At 48.2% G+C, this 17,108-nt stretch overlaps 6 protein-coding genes across 6 annotated transcripts in view; 5 read left to right on the forward strand and 1 right to left on the reverse strand.

The window, feature by feature from the left end:
* Nucleotides 1-275: 275 nt before the first annotated feature.
* On the forward strand, nucleotides 276-978 carry EURHEDRAFT_545404 (uncharacterized protein; the record flags this gene model as incomplete). Its single annotated transcript, XM_040787449.1, has 2 exons — nucleotides 276-337; nucleotides 437-978. Exons 1-2 carry the CDS (start codon nucleotides 331-333, stop codon nucleotides 976-978), a joined length of 549 nt encoding a protein of 182 aa, XP_040642373.1. The 5' UTR covers nucleotides 276-330.
* Nucleotides 979-3,648: 2,670 nt separating this feature from the next.
* Nucleotides 3,649-4,492, forward strand: EURHEDRAFT_409023 (uncharacterized protein; the record flags this gene model as incomplete). Its single annotated transcript, XM_040780983.1, is given in 3 exon segments — nucleotides 3,649-3,671; nucleotides 3,917-4,213; nucleotides 4,233-4,492. Coding segments are annotated over 2 exon segments (287 nt in total), but the record flags the coding sequence as incomplete, so codon positions are not given.
* A 319-nt stretch (nucleotides 4,493-4,811) lies between these two features.
* Nucleotides 4,812-6,148, reverse strand: EURHEDRAFT_409024 (uncharacterized protein). Its single transcript, XM_040780984.1, has one exon. It carries the CDS (start codon nucleotides 6,014-6,016, stop codon nucleotides 4,961-4,963), a length of 1,056 nt encoding a protein of 351 aa, XP_040642375.1. The 5' UTR covers nucleotides 6,017-6,148; the 3' UTR covers nucleotides 4,812-4,960.
* A 491-nt stretch (nucleotides 6,149-6,639) lies between these two features.
* Nucleotides 6,640-9,412, forward strand: EURHEDRAFT_448117 (putative APSES transcription factor (MbpA); the record flags this gene model as incomplete). The annotated part of the gene is made up of 3 exons (XM_040783721.1): nucleotides 6,640-6,915; nucleotides 6,987-8,676; nucleotides 8,727-9,412. The coding sequence occupies 3 exons, from the start codon at nucleotides 6,640-6,642 to the stop codon at nucleotides 9,410-9,412; spliced, it is 2,652 nt and encodes an 883-aa protein (XP_040642376.1).
* Nucleotides 9,413-9,878: 466 nt separating this feature from the next.
* EURHEDRAFT_528546 (tetratricopeptide repeat protein) lies at nucleotides 9,879-14,319 on the forward strand (the record flags this gene model as incomplete). Its single annotated transcript, XM_040787068.1, has 4 exons — nucleotides 9,879-10,276; nucleotides 10,349-12,664; nucleotides 12,806-12,992; nucleotides 14,303-14,319. The coding sequence occupies exons 1-4, from the start codon at nucleotides 10,100-10,102 to the stop codon at nucleotides 14,317-14,319; spliced, it is 2,697 nt and encodes an 898-aa protein (XP_040642377.1). The 5' UTR covers nucleotides 9,879-10,099.
* Nucleotides 14,320-15,520: 1,201 nt separating this feature from the next.
* pldA (putative phospholipase PldA) overlaps nucleotides 15,521-17,108 on the forward strand; it is a gene marked incomplete at both ends in the record, with an annotated part of 2,815 nt that continues 1,227 nt past the window's right edge. The window contains 4 exons of the mRNA XM_040779967.1: nucleotides 15,521-15,883; nucleotides 15,941-16,093; nucleotides 16,147-16,768; nucleotides 16,821-17,081. Of these exons, the coding sequence (XP_040642378.1) occupies nucleotides 15,521-15,883; nucleotides 15,941-16,093; nucleotides 16,147-16,768; nucleotides 16,821-17,081 (1,399 nt within the window). The remainder of the gene's footprint in view (nucleotides 15,884-15,940; nucleotides 16,094-16,146; nucleotides 16,769-16,820; nucleotides 17,082-17,108) is intronic.

Genomic DNA, 17,108 nt, shown 5'->3' on the forward strand with positions numbered 1-17,108 from the left:
TTTCTCCGCAATATACCATTATTGCATTTTCCGCCTATGGTTCATATTTGCATTTAAAAAGCTCGAAATCTCTCCATATTCACAGTACTGCCGTGAGAATGGAGTTAGAGGTGAGAGAACCAGTCAATATGATTGCATTGGATCAATTCTGATGAGCACTTGGCATTTTGCTTCCCAAAGACCAACAGCCCTGCCTACTCGCGTGATTCCGACGGCATTTCCAACCCAGGAAGCAGCCAAGCAGCAGGAGGAATGGTACCCACAGCCAAGATGAGTCGTCGCGGAAGGAAAGCCAGGAAAAGCTGTATTTCTTGCCAGCGATCTCACAGAATGTGTGGTAAGTGCTTATTATAGATGACTCCTGTACTTCTGGATGTTACCGTTCTCAAACATACCACAGCTAAAGTGAAGACTGCTGATATATATGCTCGAGCAGATGATGAGCGACCATGCGGCATGTGTATTAGACGAGGAATGGGTCATGCATGCTATGATGGGATTCGGAAGAAGCCCAAGTATCTTGAAGAAGTGCCTGGCACTACGGTGATGGATATCAGTCCATCCATCCACGACAATAATGTCCCACAAATAATACAACACAAAGAAGAACCTCAACAGCCGCAGTTGTCTATGGCCTCGAGCGAATACTCGACATTTGAGTCTACTATCCCCGGGAACATTACCAGCGAGCAAAGTCACTACTGGGGGTTACAAGAAATGTGCATACAATCCTCCCATGACCCTGTTGGCGAATACAAGGACGATGGCTCGAATAAACCAACTTATCAGCAGACACTCATCCCAGATACCTATTTGTTGGATGACCTGACCCGTTGCGATCTTTTGAATCAGCAGAATGCAAAGTTGGAATTCGCTCCACAAATTGCAGAGTGCGATATGCATGTTGAATCCACATCCAACACAGGTGGCCAGCTTTCATTTGCCATTAAGAGTGGCTGGTCCAACACTTTCTTTTAGAACCGGTGAACCTATACCCCCCCGGCGGCTGAATCAATTCAACAATGCAAGTAATAAATGTGCTTTCTTGTAGCCTGAATGTAATATTATTGTGTAAGTCTCCACCTACAACTGTTGTTTTAAAAAGAGAGTAAAGGGTTTCCGTAAAAGGCTGGAAACTTCTTGCAAACTGAGCATGTATACTTGGTTGTTGGTTAAATGCGGACGAGTCAGAATCTAGAGAGGTAACCAATGCTGAATGTCTCGAGTTAATTGCAAAGAACCAAGCTAAGTACGTGAAGGAGTGACCTTCAATATTCTATCCTCTTATATTCTATCACATCATGTCCCCTGTATATCAAGATCATAACGAGATTGATCTTGTCATGCCAATGGTTGTTCGTAACCTATTGTCCAATGGTGAAGAAGGATTCTTGTGGAACTGAGGAAACCCATATTTGCAACTAGACGAAGTTTTACATAGATATATATATTATAGATAGCGAAAGTATCTGGATTTTATATAGGCTAGCATTATTGGCGATATCACCATATCTGTTGAGAGAGGCAGCGTCGTTGGTATTTCTGGCGGAGGTATGCCTGATTCAATCAATCGCATAACGTAGTCGTCTCACGGATCTAACATATGATAAATGAATCCATAACAATCGAGTCAGTATTCTACAGCTTCGGCAATTGGTGGTGGCGGGCATTCTATATTAAGGTCACGAGCTCGGGGAGAGCTCACATAGAAGGTTGGCACCGAGCGTTGGAGATCTCTAAATCCCGATTTGAACTGCGACTACATGCAATGACGAACCTGCCAGCCAGCTATCATAATGTGTCAACTGCGATGCTCGGTGCAATGTCCTAGGCACTATTCAGAGTGAACAGAAACTCTGATTGAGGAAAACTATCAATAATAAGGTCTATTACTATACAATCTGGCAGCTATCAACTTGGTAAAAAAAAAAATGTTGTGTAATTGCATAATGCAAGTATGAGCTGGTCAATAATGAAAGGATGCTGGCTGCATACTAATGTGGATGGAGTGCTCAAAGTGAAGCTGGATGACCAGCTCTATCATGCCAAGCTGCCAAGCCAGAGATAACTAACAGAACCACAGATGATCTATGAGGATTAACCTAAAATTCATAGATGATATCTTGTCCTTGTTCTTGTTCCTGTTCTACATCATTATTCTCTCTCTCTCCCTTTTCATCTCTTGTCTCGCTGTGGTTTATAGTTTTCTATGTTATCCTTTATATATAACGTGACCCACATGTGAATGTCACATGAAATTGCTGACATGACTTCTGACTTCTATCACAAATATCACCACAACCAAATATGCGTCAGAAAAATGATGAAAGCCAAGTAATATTGGCCCTTCAAGCTATGCAAAATGACAAAAAACTGAGCGCTTGAGCAGCTGGAAAGATCTATCATGTGGATCATGAGAAGCTTAGTTGCTGCTGGCGTGGCATGCAATCATGATGCAATAGATCAGCCAATTCATGAAGGCTCACTGATTTAGAGGAATCAACAATTGTTGAACACATACTTGATCTAGATTCCAAAGGGTTTCCTCCTTGGTTGTCTGGTGTGGAAGATATGGCCAATTGATTACTTGCAACACGCGATGTGGGATGTGTTGGTGTAAACTGGGCCAGCACCTTTTTTAAACAGCACCCAGAACTCACAACTTGTTCTAGTCAGAGATATTACTATCAGAGAGCTCTATGTGAAGATCCAGAGGTTATCCATTATTGGTTCATGCTTGTTCAAAACATGATCACAAAGTACAGCATCCAGGAAGCAGATATTTATAACTTTGATGCAACTGGGTTTCAAATGGGAGTGATCTCAACTACAATGGTTGTCACAAGCTCCAAACAACATGGAAAGGCAAAAAACAAAACAGCCAGGCAATTGTGAATGGGTCACAGTGATCCAGGGAGTTAATGCTCATGTCACGGGCTTGGAATAGTAGATAATAATGAATCAATGTTCCTATCTAGACTATTGCAACCCTCGACGAGAATATCGAATCTGGAGAAGAAAAAGAGAAAAGGAAATCTATCTAGGTAATGAAGGGGTTTTATAGAGATTGTTGGCGACATGGCTGAGTAGCAGCATTTGCGATGTATCATTCATTGCTGCAGTGTTGAGCCGTCATATATGAGTTGTCACAGCTCATGGCTGGGCGATCTTGCCATACATCATTGTCAAGGGTCAATATCACCTTCTTTCTTGGTATTAGAATAGCCAACTACCAATGGATTGGGTTATCGGTACATCAGGAAACAGTTGGATAATGAATGAACTTGGCTTGGAATGGATCAAGCACTTTGATAAATATACAAAAGCCCAAATAATTGGTTGTTACCATCTCCTGATTCTTGATGGCCATGCAAGTCACCACTCAACTGACTTTGAGCTTTATTGCAAAGATAGTAAGATTATTACACTTTGCATGCCTGCACATTCATCCCATATCCTCCAGCCTCTTGATGTTGGATACTTTAGTCCCTTGAAGATTGCTTATGGCAAGCATATTGAAGGGCTTATGCGGGCGCATGTCACCCATATCACTAAAGAAGATTTCTTTCCTGCATTTTACACCGCATACCAAGCCACCATGACAGAAAAAAATATCAAAGGTGGCTTTTGAGGGGCTAGTCTTATCCCTTTTGACCCTGAAAGGGTAATATCTGTCACGGACTCGGACCAGTAGATACTAATGAAATGATATTCCTATCTAACCAGTGTAGCCATCGACTAGAATATCGAATCTGGAGAAGAAAAGAGAAGAGGCAAATCTATTTACATGAAGAAGTCCTATATGTTTGTGTGTGGTCTCGCTAAGCAGCTTGTTTGTCTTGGTTGCTTCCATGACATTGTTTGCCGTGTTGATGATGTTTGCTGATGAAGGCGCTGAGCTGAGCCGTTACAATATCTAAGCTTGATGTCCAATTTAGAACAGCAACACTGTCGAATTCGCGGCCGACTAGTTCCCATAGCTGGGTTTCTAAAACACCAAATAACCCAATTGAGGCGTCATCCCAGACAAACCTTATCAAAAGTCGAATCTCTCGTCACCAAGATAGCTCTCCATAATCAATCCTGAATGCTGTTGACATCCTCGCGAAAGGCACAACAAAGATAATGCATAAGATGGATTTGATGGAAGCAGAGATTCGTGAACTTTGGGTGGCAAATGAGGCCCTTAGCAAATGCCAGAGGGCTAAAAAAAAAAAAAAAAAAACATGTCTAAGGAGGGTCGCTTTCTATACAGGAAACTCAAGAATTAGGGGGTCAAGTGGAGGTTGAGGTACAACTGAAGGAGGAAACATGCAATGGGGCTGGTTGGCAACTGCAGACTGAGACATGTGCGTGGTGCTGTGGCAATTGCAGAAAAGCTGGACACAATGCACGTTCCTGTCAGATAGTAGTAGAGATGTCTGAGGAAGGCGATTCTGAGTGGTTCTAATAGAGTGTATGTGCATTGGTGGAAATATTGGGGTTAAAGTCACAGCAGAGTGATCTCATGTGACATTTGCCTGTGTGACATTCGCATGTGGGTCATGTTATTTTTTTCCCAATGGCGAGAAGAGGCCCAGTTCGAAGACTATGGATGATTATCTAGGAAAGAAAGGACGTATGGCTGGCAATACGAGTGATGTGTTCTACGCGGCATATTTCTTTTTCAAGAAGCTGCGCGTGCGAGATGAGAAGCCCAAGACCCAGTTCTGGAAAGAGGTGGAAAAGGCTTGGGAGAGAGGGATGGTGTTGGTATTATATGTGGGTCTCATTTAGACATCTTATGTACCGCAGATAGGAGACCGGTGGAGGATGAGTATGGCAGGTTGCGCGATGTATCCCTATCTCACCTGCGCGGATAGCCATTACTTCTCTGCATGATTTCATTGCCCATGTTCTGTATTATAGCGCTAATAAGGGAGATTGGCATATACTCGTTGACTGGCGTTGCTATATAATTCTACTCTGTGCCTGACTTTAGTATAGGCGTCCTGCTCTTTTTGCTAGACTTTGACTGCAAAATCAATTGTCCCTGCGAATCCACGTTCCCAAAGATCTCTGGGTCATCATTCATGGGCAAAGACATCTCTGCCATCGCCTTTACAGCAGCCCACGTGAAGTTATACTTCTGACTAGAATCATCCCAAGACATTCGAGGAACCAGGCAGTCGATGCGTCGCCATAACCTCCGCATAAATCGCCGTGTGATATTATGCGGTCGACCATCGACATACTGCCTGAATGTATGCCCTTTTTGTGGACCATCCACCAAGAATCTCAAGTAGCGATCATCCTCCTCTTTAGGGCTCTCTACCACCTTTCTCCGTCTCGGTGGCTCCCAGTGCTGTTTCCCAGATATCAAACCCTCCAGTATATCCAGCTCTTCCGCTGGTATTGGCGGAAGCAGGCTCTTTAATGCTGCAGTGTACCAATTTTTCCTAATGTTCCTCCGACGCACCGCAACCACTGGCCTCCTCCAACTATTCTCCTCGGGTATCCGTGGCTCAATGGACTTGACCTGTGGACGAACACGCAATTCATGGATAATCCCATGAGCATGTTGCGCTTTGAGCAACGCCCTCACAACCGACGGTGGTTCCCACCCATCATAGTACGCAAAGGGCTTATTGATCAGCTCGGCCACCTCCTGGCTGTCCACGGGAGTTTCAGGGGCAACCAATTTGCACAGCAAGTCATTCCGTCGTTTTCCCGTTCGTCCATATGATAGCCGGAGTACGTGTTCCAGTGCTTTCGTGTATCCTTCGTTTGCGCGTCGGAGGAGAGATAGTCGCTGTAATGCTGTTTTGCGAAGTTTGCGCTGGTGCTCTGCTTCTTGCTGTATCTGGGTGTTAAAGTAATATCGGCGGAATCTCTGTATCACATGGTCACGCATGTGTCCCTTTGCGATGGGGTCGGGTAGGTAGGAGCATTCGCGGAGTAAGGACCGTAGGAGGTTTCGCCATTCTTCGGAGGGTATAGTGGTAGTGTTCGGGGTGAATTTCGGAGTTCTCATCATGGCGGAATGAGAGAGGTGCAGCGGACGAAGAGATATGGAAGAGGAACTGTGATAGAAACCCTGTATTCCTCCCGGCAGCGTCTCAACTGACTGCGACACAGTCAACGCTGGTCAAAGACATCGGAATCGGAGGTGCGGCCCGAAAAGGAAATTGACGCAAAAGTCACGCGAAAGCGCCAAGCGCGAGACGCGACCCGATGAAACCCCGCGACTTTCACGGCGACTCGATCTTCCCCGTTTGCATGCACGATCCGGAGAGCTGTCTTATCTTACTGGTCGAGAGAAACAAAGAGATCGAATCCTCTTGTTGAATATTTTGGATTGTGCCTTTTGCTTGGTTGGGCTTCCGCAGGACTTGTGAACCGTGCAGTTGCCCCTTCCGACAACGCGCCTTTCTTTTGCGCGTTCCGACGACTTCTCCGACATTCACTGCCTTAGGACAAGAGGTTGGTCCCCGCATGCTCAGGGAATACTACGAGTTGTTTTGTGATCGCTGACAGAATCGCATTGTTATTCCTAGGTCTCCAACCTACATGCGCTGTGTTTAAACCGCTCGAGGACCTGACGAGATCGACCCGGAGATGGTTTCCAGCAATAACCCTGTTGGACGTCCGAGCCTGCCCATGTCATATTCACAAAGTAGCATGGGGTCCACCAATGGCATTGCTTTTTCGCAATCGCAAATGGGCTCATTCAACACATCCCATTCAGTGGCATCGACACCAAGAGCAACACCGCCTCCCCCGAAGGGATCGCAACAGTCGACCATGTCGTTTAGCTATCCAAATGGCCATGGTATGCCTGCTAGTTCGAGGGGTAGTTATGGTGGGTTTGATGAACCGAATGGCTTACCGTCAACATCAAACCTTCATGAAGACTTTAAGCCGCAAATATACAGGGTCTGTCCCCTGCGCTTACTTGTTCTATCTGGCCTGAGTGAAATCTGCTAACTTTGCGCTCTTCGCTATAGGCCGTCTATTCCAATGTGCATGTTTACGAAATGGAAGTCAACGGAGTTGCAGTGATGAAACGTCGTGATGATTCGTGGTTGAACGCTACTCAAATCCTTAAAGTCGCCGGCGTGGTCAAAGCTCGAAGGACAAAAACGCTTGAGAAGGAGATTGCGGCCGGTGAACATGAGAAGGTCCAAGGTGGTTATGGTAAATACCAGGGTACTTGGGTGAACTTTCACAGGGGTGTGGATCTTTGTCGGGAATATCACGTCGAAGAGTTATTAAGACCGTTGCTCGAATACGATCCCGGCGCAAACGGCACTGGTGGCTCGATGCACGATGTTATGGATACCCCGACCAAGGAACAGGCGATGGCTGCGCAGCGCAAGCGACTATACAGTGGCGTGGATAGCAATCGCAGCATGTCTCAACCACAACAGGGCACATTTTTCCAAAACATTTCCCGCACCGCCGCTACGGCCGTCAATGCCATCAGCAAGGCCCGATTCGACTCTCCGGCCACCAGGGGAACTGTCAACAGACGGCCGAGTGTCATGCAAAAATCATTCAACAGCGAGCCCCAAATGCCATTCAACGCTCAGCAGAGCATGTACAGCATAGCATCCGATAATAGCTTCAACAACCATATGCAGAACAGTGGACGATTACCGCCTGTTGATAATCCAGGCCTTCATCACGAGGAATCCGCAGAACCCCCTCGCAAACGATTTAGGTCTACTTCCCATCACGAGCAGTCATTCGGGATTCACCAGGAGCCCTCAAGTCTGTCGATGCATGAGCCAACACCAACAGAACCGAATGAATCATTTTACCAGGAAATGGATATTCCAGCTTCCATGGTAGATGGCCACCCGCGTCCCTCTGATCCTCTTCCTACAGCTTCGACCCCTGAAAGGTTCCAAAAGACGAAACTCATCATGACCCTGTTTTTAGATAAGCGGACGAAGGATTTCTCAAACCATCCAGCCTTGGTCCAACTTTCCAACGAAGATTTGGAGATTCCTCTTGACGAGTATCAGAACAATGCACTTCATTGGGCCGCCATGCTTGCTCGCATGCCTCTTGTCCACTCGCTCATCCAGAAGAGCGTGAGCATCTACCGTGTGAACGGTGCAGGGGAGACTGCCCTGCAAAAGTCTGTTGGGACAAGAAACAACTTGGATTACCGGAGCTTCCCTCGCTTACTACAAGTACTTGCGCCAACGATCGACATGGTTGATTACAGTGGGCGGACAATCTTACATCACATTGCAGTGATGGCAGCAACAGGAGGTGGGGGCCATGTGTCGGCTAAGCATTACTTGGAGGCCCTACTCGAGTTTATTGTTCGCCATGGTGGCTCGACTGTCAGTACGCATGCCCCCAATGGGACTTCTGAAAATGGCCAAAATGGCCAAAATGGCCCAATTACGGGTGAAGTCATAACACTCGGACGCTTCATTTCTGAGATTGTCAATCTACGGGATGACCAAGGAGATACTGCGCTCAACCTGGCTGGACGTGCACGCTCTGTTCTCGTACCCCAGCTCTTGGAAGTGGGAGCAGACCCTCACATTCCGAACCACACCGGTCTCCGGCCTGCGGACTATGGTGTTGGTGTTGATATGATAGAGGGCAATTCCCAGGCGAACAAGGGAGACTCTTTTACGGATCAGCTTGCTAAGACCAAGAAGGAAATTTTAGATGGTAAGTTGTCTTCCTTTTAACCCTCTGTTTCCAATGCTAACTGCAATTAGCAACGTTGTCTCAAGTCACCACCATAGTACAAGAGGCATTAGGCGGTCTTGATCATGAACTCGCTTCAAGTCTAACTCAGAAGCAAGAAAAGTTCGATCATTGGCATTCAAGGATCCGTGAGACCGCAAAGGCTCGGCAAATCGAGCAGAAGGGGCTCGATGATCTTAAACGCAAAGGCACTGATCGTATTGAGCTTAACCGGCGAATCAAGAACCTCGAACGTTCATTAGAAGACTTCTATACAGTCCTCAAGGATAAACGCGGGGAGACGCCTGACCTGTCAAAGACGTTGATTGTCGGAGATGCGGATAAAGAATCGGGTGTTGGTATCGAAGAGTTTGAGTCCATTTTCCCTGAATCATTTGATCCAACGGCTGGGCTATCTGAAAAGCAATCTGCATATCTCGCTTCTTTGCCTGCGCCCGAGGTTCTGCGGAAGCGGATCGGTTGCTATCAGGGGATGAATGACGAACTGCTGGCAGAGGTAGAACGTCTCAAGTCCAAGAATGTGATATTGGGGCAAAACTATCGTCGGATGGTCATGGCTTGTACGGGGTGGTCCGCTGAACAGGTCGACGAAGCTGCTGAGGGATTGACACAGTGCGTCAAGGAGTTGAATGACAATCCGGTTCCGGAAGATGAGGCAATTGAAATATTGATGCGAGACCGGGGGCAAGACTGGTGATGTTGGTCTACCTGAGGCATTTTTGAAACTTTACGATCTAACTTGCTGTATAATGGTTTGGTTTTGTGAATTTCTGGATGGTTTATATGGGATATTATTGTATATTTTAGCATTCGTGGAGTTCTTTTTTGCGTTCGAGAAGCGTTTTACGCATTCGATGTCTGTCTTTGCAGATACCCCAGGAACAATTTAATGTGTTTATCTTCCTTTTGGATACGTCAGTCCTTCTACGCATCAAAGCATGATGTGGAACTGAATCATCTTCATGTGAGATCTCCATCTTCTATACACTTCTACCGAGAACCACCTAGAGCTGTGTGTTGGTGAAGAAGTGCGTGGCTGTTCTTTTTTTGCTGGGATTACAAACGCCATTTCTACTGTAAGTCATAATGCCACGGCCTTATGTCAGCCCCACCGCCCTCCGAAAATTCTCTTATCGATAAAAAAATTTAGAAAACGGCGGGGTCTTTGAAGGCTTCATTTGAGATTCTTGTTCTGTGTATACTTTTGTTATTGCTCATTTTGCTGACAGGTGATCAGAAAATACTGTTAGATTGCCATATAGCATGCAGTAGATTGTGGTCATTCATTCGCTTTGCGTCGTTCCACGTTGTTTGGTGTACCTTAACGCTTGATACCCCATATTCGTCCTTCTTTTTTGTCTTGATAAAAACCAAAGATTCGAGAATGGCTAAGACGACTTCATTTCCAGCATCGTTGAACACCCTGTTCGATGATGCATCACTCAAGGGCCAGTATGAGCCTGTCCGTCTGGCCGATGCAGAGGTGGTCCCGATCCTCGAACTGCCACTTGCAAAGGAGGTATTTGGCCAGACTCACTCTGATGAGGATGCTATCAAGAAGGTGTCCAGTGATGAGACCTCCTACACTACTTTTGTGGCAGAGAAGGCAAAGGCCGTTCAAACACGGGAGCAGCGCTCGCAACTACTGCATATCGGTCTTGCGGCTCTCTTTTCCTTTCTGCAGTCCAACGTTACTGGACCTGCATTGAAATTCAACCCGGCAGATGTTATCCTTCCGTCAGCTCTACGATCTGAAATAGCTACTCTCCGTGATGTTCGGGATCAAATCATCCGTGGACTTACTGTGGATGGAGAGGCAGCGTATAAGCTGACCCCCAACGTGGAGCTGTTCGCTGTTGCTAAGGCTATCTTGAATGCTGACGTCTCGGTGGCTGATGGCCCCGTCGTCGCAAGGACTGCTCGGATGCGCGTCAACTTTCTGCACCAGAAGATGCTCTCGGAAGTTACCAGTACATTGCAGGATGTTATCTACGCGGATCTGGATGAGCTATCGAAGGTGTTGCTTGGTGAGGGTTCGACGTTCACCCCGCAAGAGAAGAGCCGTTTCTTGCTCGAGAGGGCTACGGTTCATACTCACCATGGATTCGATGCTAAGGCCCGTGCGGATCTTGAGCGTGCTGCTGCGGAAAGGCATTTCGAGTTCGCGTTGACTGGACGGATGGGAAAGAGGACTAAGTTCCAGGATCGTGATATCAGTCAGCTAGTTATCCTGGCTAAGAGTGCGGATGAAAACACAGCTACTGAAATCGCTGCTCCAGAGTCTAGAAAGAAGGATGACTCGCAACCCTCTGGTCCGAAGAACCTTGATCTGAACGATGATACCCTTTTGGAGTCTATTTCTTTCACCAAGGAGCCAGAACCTCAGGAGAAGTCGATGACAGTTCAGGATGAATCCGGTCTTTCCCCTGCGCTAGCCTCAATTGATGCTAGCGATCAGCCGATTCTCGACGCCGTCGACTCTTCCATTTTGCTTGCATTGGTGTCAGCAATCACGAACACTACGCCTGAGAACGGTCTTACTCGCGAGGAGACTCAACCGTACGCCACTCGTGTCCTGGAGGGTGGCAGCTCGAACTGGCAGGTATACACACAGGCATTGTTGCTCCGCAGTCGGATCGAGGGTTACCGGTCACGAACGGTTGAGAGAGCTGTCCTGCAGATGCAAGCTCTTGTGGATCAGGTCATCGCAGACACCGCTAGTCTCGACGCACAAACTGGAGAGGAATCTACCGAGGAACCCTCAACCTTCCTTCCCAGGCCCGAAAAGTCCGAATCGGCATCCGCTGCTGAACGACTCGAGTATATCTGGCTCTTGAGTTTCTCGACAAGATGGGATCTCGAAGCTGAACTTGCCAAGCGTTGGGTCGACCTTGGAGGCCTGCGAACTGCACTTGAAATCTACGAGCGGCTTCAAATGTGGGCGGAAGCTGCCCTCTGCTACGCCGCTACAGAGAGAGAAGAAAAAGCCAGGCAGATGATCCGCGGACAGCTCTACGAACCCACCAACAAAGATGAACCAGCAGGCGACAACGAGACATTCGAAGGCCCAGAACTGTCGCCCCTCCCCGCAAACGCGCCCCGCTTGTTCTGTATCCTGGGTGACATCGACACGGACCCAGCCATGTACGAACGCTCATGGGAGGTCTCTGGTCAGCGCTACGCCCGTGCCCAGCGTTCTCTAGCTCGTCACTATCTCACCATGAAGCCGCCAGCGCTGGAGAAGGCAGAAGAAGCGTACCGCAAGAGTCTTCATATCAACCGCATTAACCACGGCGCTTGGTTCGCCCTGGGCTGTGTCCAGCTAGAGCTCAAGCACTGGGAAGACGCCGTCGACTCTTTCGCCCGCACCGTCCAGCTCGAAGAAAGCGACGCAGAGGCATGGAGTAACCTGGCAGCAGCCATTCTCCGCACATCCAAACCTGCTGACGACACATCCGAAGACCCCGTCGCAAACCCACCAGCAGAAGCCAATGCTGACGCCGATGCCGATTACGAAACCACACCCGCGCCCGCGCCCCAAGATCCCTTCAGGCGCAAGCGCGAAGCCCTCACTGCCCTCCAACGCGCCGCCCAACTCAAGCACGAAGACCCCCGCATCTGGGATAACATCCTCACCGTCGCTGCCTCGATCCCACCACCCTACACCCCCTTCCGCGACGTCATCAACGCCCAATGCCGACTCATCGAATTCCTTGGTCCCAAGAAGGGCGAGAAAAGCATCGACCATCCTATCCTAGGCATGCTTGTCGATCACCTAGTTACTGTCTACGACTACGAAGACCTTGTCATTAACGTGGATGAGCAAGATCCTGACTCCGAACGCGTCGTTCGTAGCGGTACTATCCCCGGCCAGATCCTCTCACTAATTGACAATTCCGTTATCCCGCTTATCACGCACTCCCCGTCGCTGTGGCTACTCGTCGCCCGTGTCGAACACTTCCGCAATCAACCCAGTAAAGCCTTCGAGGCGCATGAAAAGGCATGGCGCGCGACTGTTGCGTCTTCCGCGCAAGGCGCTTTCCAAATGGGCGATGAGAAAAAGTGGTTAGATGTCGTTAGGGCGACGGAGCGATTGGTGCGCGATGGATACGCGAAGTACGGACCTATGGATAAGGAGGGGCAGGCTGATGATGGAGAGGAGATGGTGGCGAGAGATTGGAGGTTTAAGAGCAGGAGTGCTGTTAGAGGAATTCTGGGCAAGGGGAAGGATTTCTGGGAGGATAGTGAGGGGTGGGGTCGGTTGAAGGAGTTGCAGAGTGAGGTTGGGACTGGTTCGTAAAAGTTTGCTTTGTTTTGGTTAATGAGTATATGCGATGTGAATACGAGTTTTCTTTCATTTTGTCTTGATATGTTGGTATATAACATGATAGATAGTTGTCACCTCCCCTCGAGCTTTCTTTTTAACATTCCAACGAAACTCTCGAATAGAACGGAATCTGTCCCCTTCAACCACCGTACCACAACCTTGGTTCTCGTCTCCTCAATCCCATCCAACTTCAACTGCACCTTGAACCCCAGTGCCGCCTGGCCCTCGTCAATCTCCATTTTATGTTTTTCCGCAGCCTCGGTGTTCTGCATCTTCCGGCGCGCCTGTCGAGACCAGACATTCTCCTTTGCGAAGCCAATACCTGTGCTGAGGTTTCTGCGCCAGTGCCATTGAATTGGGAGGGCGCTGAGCTCTGTGTCTAGTTTGGAGCAGAGGTCGTCGATTGAGGTGCTGGACATCTGGAGGGTTGATTCGGAAGGGAAAGGGAGGAGGTTTTTAGGGAAGCTAGTTATGCCGCGTGCTACATTCTATACAGTTGTTAGTACACTAACGCAAATGAAAGAGTCGACGTACCATTGCCGGACGCAGATCGGTCCATGACCATGCCACTGCCCATCGTCTCGTCTTCGAGCCTTGGATGAACTCTGTAACGGCGTAGTTGTGGTTGTTATGACTGATTAGTTTCTCGACGATAACGGAGACGCTGCTTAGTTTTCCGAGCATGGTGGTGTACCATAGGACTTTCTCACCAAGCTGGATGCTTTCTTCGATCATTCGCGTTACGAAATCGAGCTCGCCTCCAGATGTGACCATCTCGACTTCTGCTCCTGTGCATGCCTAGACGTTTCATTAGTTGTCTGCGCTTTGGGTGCAGTAGGTTGGACTTACAGAAAACGGCGGTCTCTCTTTCGCCTCTGCAGAGGCAATCAATTCATCGCGGGAAGCGTAAAATGGAGGGTTACACATGGTAAAATCAAGGCTATCATGTCAGCGATAAGGTTTGAGCTGTCCGGTCCGTGTTGTACAAACCGTTCGATTCCCAATTGCTTAAACGAAACGAGTTCGCTGCTGGGATCTGTTTTGATTATTTGGATCCGCGATTCGAGTCCGTTGGTGGTTACCGTCCTTGTGGCAGTCTTAATGTTCTCATAATCGATGTCTATTTTGTGAGCCTCTGATCCGATACACAGGACGCCATTGCTTACCTGTGGCCACGAACTTCCAACTTGGTCTCAAGGCGCATCCAAGAAGTGGGTAGATACTACAGCACCCTGTTCCTCTGGGTGTGTATTAGCAGAGATCAACTATCAGGATAGTGGAGAAATACATGTCAAGCCCTGTAAGGTCACGGTCAGGGTCATAATTATCACGGTACTCGTCTCCGGTAGTATCCAACAGGTCTTGCAGCCACAGTATATAATTCAATCTGCCAAAGTTAGACGGTGGCTAGTCTGAATTCTTCCAATGATCTACCTGTTAGGCACCTGATACAACTAATTAGCAAACGAAGTGCAGTCGCGAGAAGACAGGCATACCGGTGGACATAATCTATTCTCGGGAATATCGACTTGCAAATCGAAGTCTTGTTTCAATAGACTCTTAGTCAACTGTCTACTGTCAATCAGTCACCATGTCGGCAAGTCTTATGTCTCAACTCGTACCGCACTGCATCCGGATCGGTAAAATCCAATTGTCCATTTGGTTTCACACTGGCAGAGTCAGATGTCTATCATGAGTCACACGACCACATATCACACACTATTTGGTAAACTCCGGCGACTGCAGCGAAAGTGCTGTGAAGTCGACATCATTTTTGTAAATATTGCGCGCAGCTCTCATAGTGTTCGTATGTTCTGTAAAGTCATCAGCAGCCAAGACAAGTAAATTGTCATTTTCCTTCCTACCACGGGCCCTTGTGGGTCAAGCCCTAATCAGCCTTAGCAGACCCAGAAGTCTGAGCCAATCTCGTCCAGGAAGGCAGATCGCAAAGTTAGTTAGTTAGTGCGATAGAGCCATTGAGTGGTTCTGCTTAAGGCACTGGGGGCGGACAAGGCCTGAATAACCGGCAATTAGCACACCGCTCACCGCTAAAAAAAGCCTAGATGATGTCATGGCGGGGATAAACACGTGTTGAGCAAACAATAACCTCCGATTTCCCCTCCGCTTTGTTTCATCACTACCGCCAGTCAGTCGTCTGACCCGTTTCCACTCAGGGGCATACATAACGTTGGTATTTATTTATACACCCTACATATTCCTGCTGCAACTGCTTTTGCATACATATCCTGTCGTTCGTTCAACTCCACCTGCTGTGCGCGTTCGTTGAGTCTGACAGCTGGACAACCCCGCGGGAACGGCCACCATGAATAAACTCAAATCTATGATCGAGCAGAAGGTAGACAGTTTAGAGGAGCAATTCAAAGGTCGGAGAGAGCTAATTGATACAAAATCAAACCTTACTGACCGGAATTGGGGACAGACACCGGTTTCCATGATGCCAGAGCCCAGGCCCACCACATGAAGCACAAGTTTGGAAAGTTCTTCAACGTCCTTAATCCTAACCACCGCCATGACGAAGAGCACGAGCAAGCAACCGACAGGAAGCGAACCGAAATTGCGGAGTCTCATCGATTCGAGTCATACGCCCCAATTCGCGAGAACAACAACCTTAAGTGGTATGTCGATGCTCTGGACTATCTCTGGGCGGTCTCGATTGCGCTCGACCAGGCCCAGGAGGTCATCTACCTAGAGGACTGGTGGATCTCGCCGGAATTGTTCTTGCGGAGGCCTCCCTTCGACAATCAGGAATGGCGTTTGGACCAAATTCTCAAGCGGCGCGCTGAGGCTGGTGTGAAGATCTACATTATTGTGTACAAGGAGGTTAGCAGATATTGGCTTCAATGTGCAATTGCGGATTGCTGATGGATTTTCACTTAGGTCAACCAAGCGCTTACTTGCAATTCGGCCCATACCAAGCATGCCTTGGAAAGCCTTTGTCCCGAAGGAAGCCCTGGTTACAAAAACATCAAGGTCCTGCGCCATCCAGACCACAACATCTTCGAGAATGCGGCAGACATGACTCTCTACTGGGTATGGATTGAGAGAAAATCGATTCGAACGAACACAGTATTAACCGTTGCTAGGCTCACCACGAGAAATTCATTGTTATTGATTACGCCTTGGCTTTCATTGGTGGTATCGATTTGTGCTTCGGACGATGGGACGCTCATCAGCACCCCTTGGCTGACTGCCATCCATCGAACTTCAAAAACGACATTTTCCCCGGTCAGGAATTCAACAACAACCGCATTATGGACTTCCAGAGTGTTGCACAGTGGCAGAGCAATGAGATTAGCAAGTCAGAATACGGCCGTATGCCATGGCATGACGTTGGCATGGGTCTGATCGGCGACTGTGTATACGACATCGCCGAGCATTTCGTCCTCCGGTGGAATTTCGTTAAGCGAGACAAGCACAAGCGAGATGAAAAGGTGGACTGGCTTATGCTCGAGGGACGCACTGGCGAAGATGAAGACCTCGTCGCGGTTCAGCGTCCGAAATTCCCCTGTGGTGATTATGTTCAGCATCCATTCAGGCCGTTGGACACCAAGCCTCGCGGAAAACAGGGCTCCGTGAGGGCACAGCTTGTGCGCAGCAGTGCCGACTGGAGCAGTGGTATTTTGCTCGAGCATAGTATCCAGAATGCTTACATTGAAATCATTCGCAAAGCGCAGCACTTTGTCTACATCGAAAACCAATTCTTCAGTATGTCACGCATACTAGACACTCGAAAGAATTATGCTAACGCAACTACCAGTCACCGCTACTGGAGAGCATCAGGCACCTGTTCACAATGTTATTGGAAGCGCGATTGTCGAAGCTTGTGTCAGAGCTGGTAAAGAGGGAAGAAAGTTCAGGGTCATCATCTTGATCCCGGCTATTCCTGGTTTTGCCGGCGACTTGCGACAGGTTGAGGCGACCGGTACTCGTGCAATCATGGACTACCAATACAAGTCTATCTGCCGTGGTGAACACTCGATCTTTGGACAGATCAAGGCGCAGGGTGTTGATCCGACACGTAAGTAATCCCCCCCCCCCCCCCCCC

This window comes from Aspergillus ruber (genome assembly GCF_000600275.1).
Source record: "Aspergillus ruber CBS 135680 unplaced genomic scaffold scaffold00003, whole genome shotgun sequence".
NCBI classification, from domain to species: domain Eukaryota; kingdom Fungi; phylum Ascomycota; class Eurotiomycetes; order Eurotiales; family Aspergillaceae; genus Aspergillus; species Aspergillus ruber.

Excerpts from the sequence above, each read along its gene's own strand:
- EURHEDRAFT_409024 (XM_040780984.1), bottom strand. The coding sequence starts at position 6,016 with ATGATGAGAACTCCGAAATTCACCCCGAACACTACCACTATACCCTCC.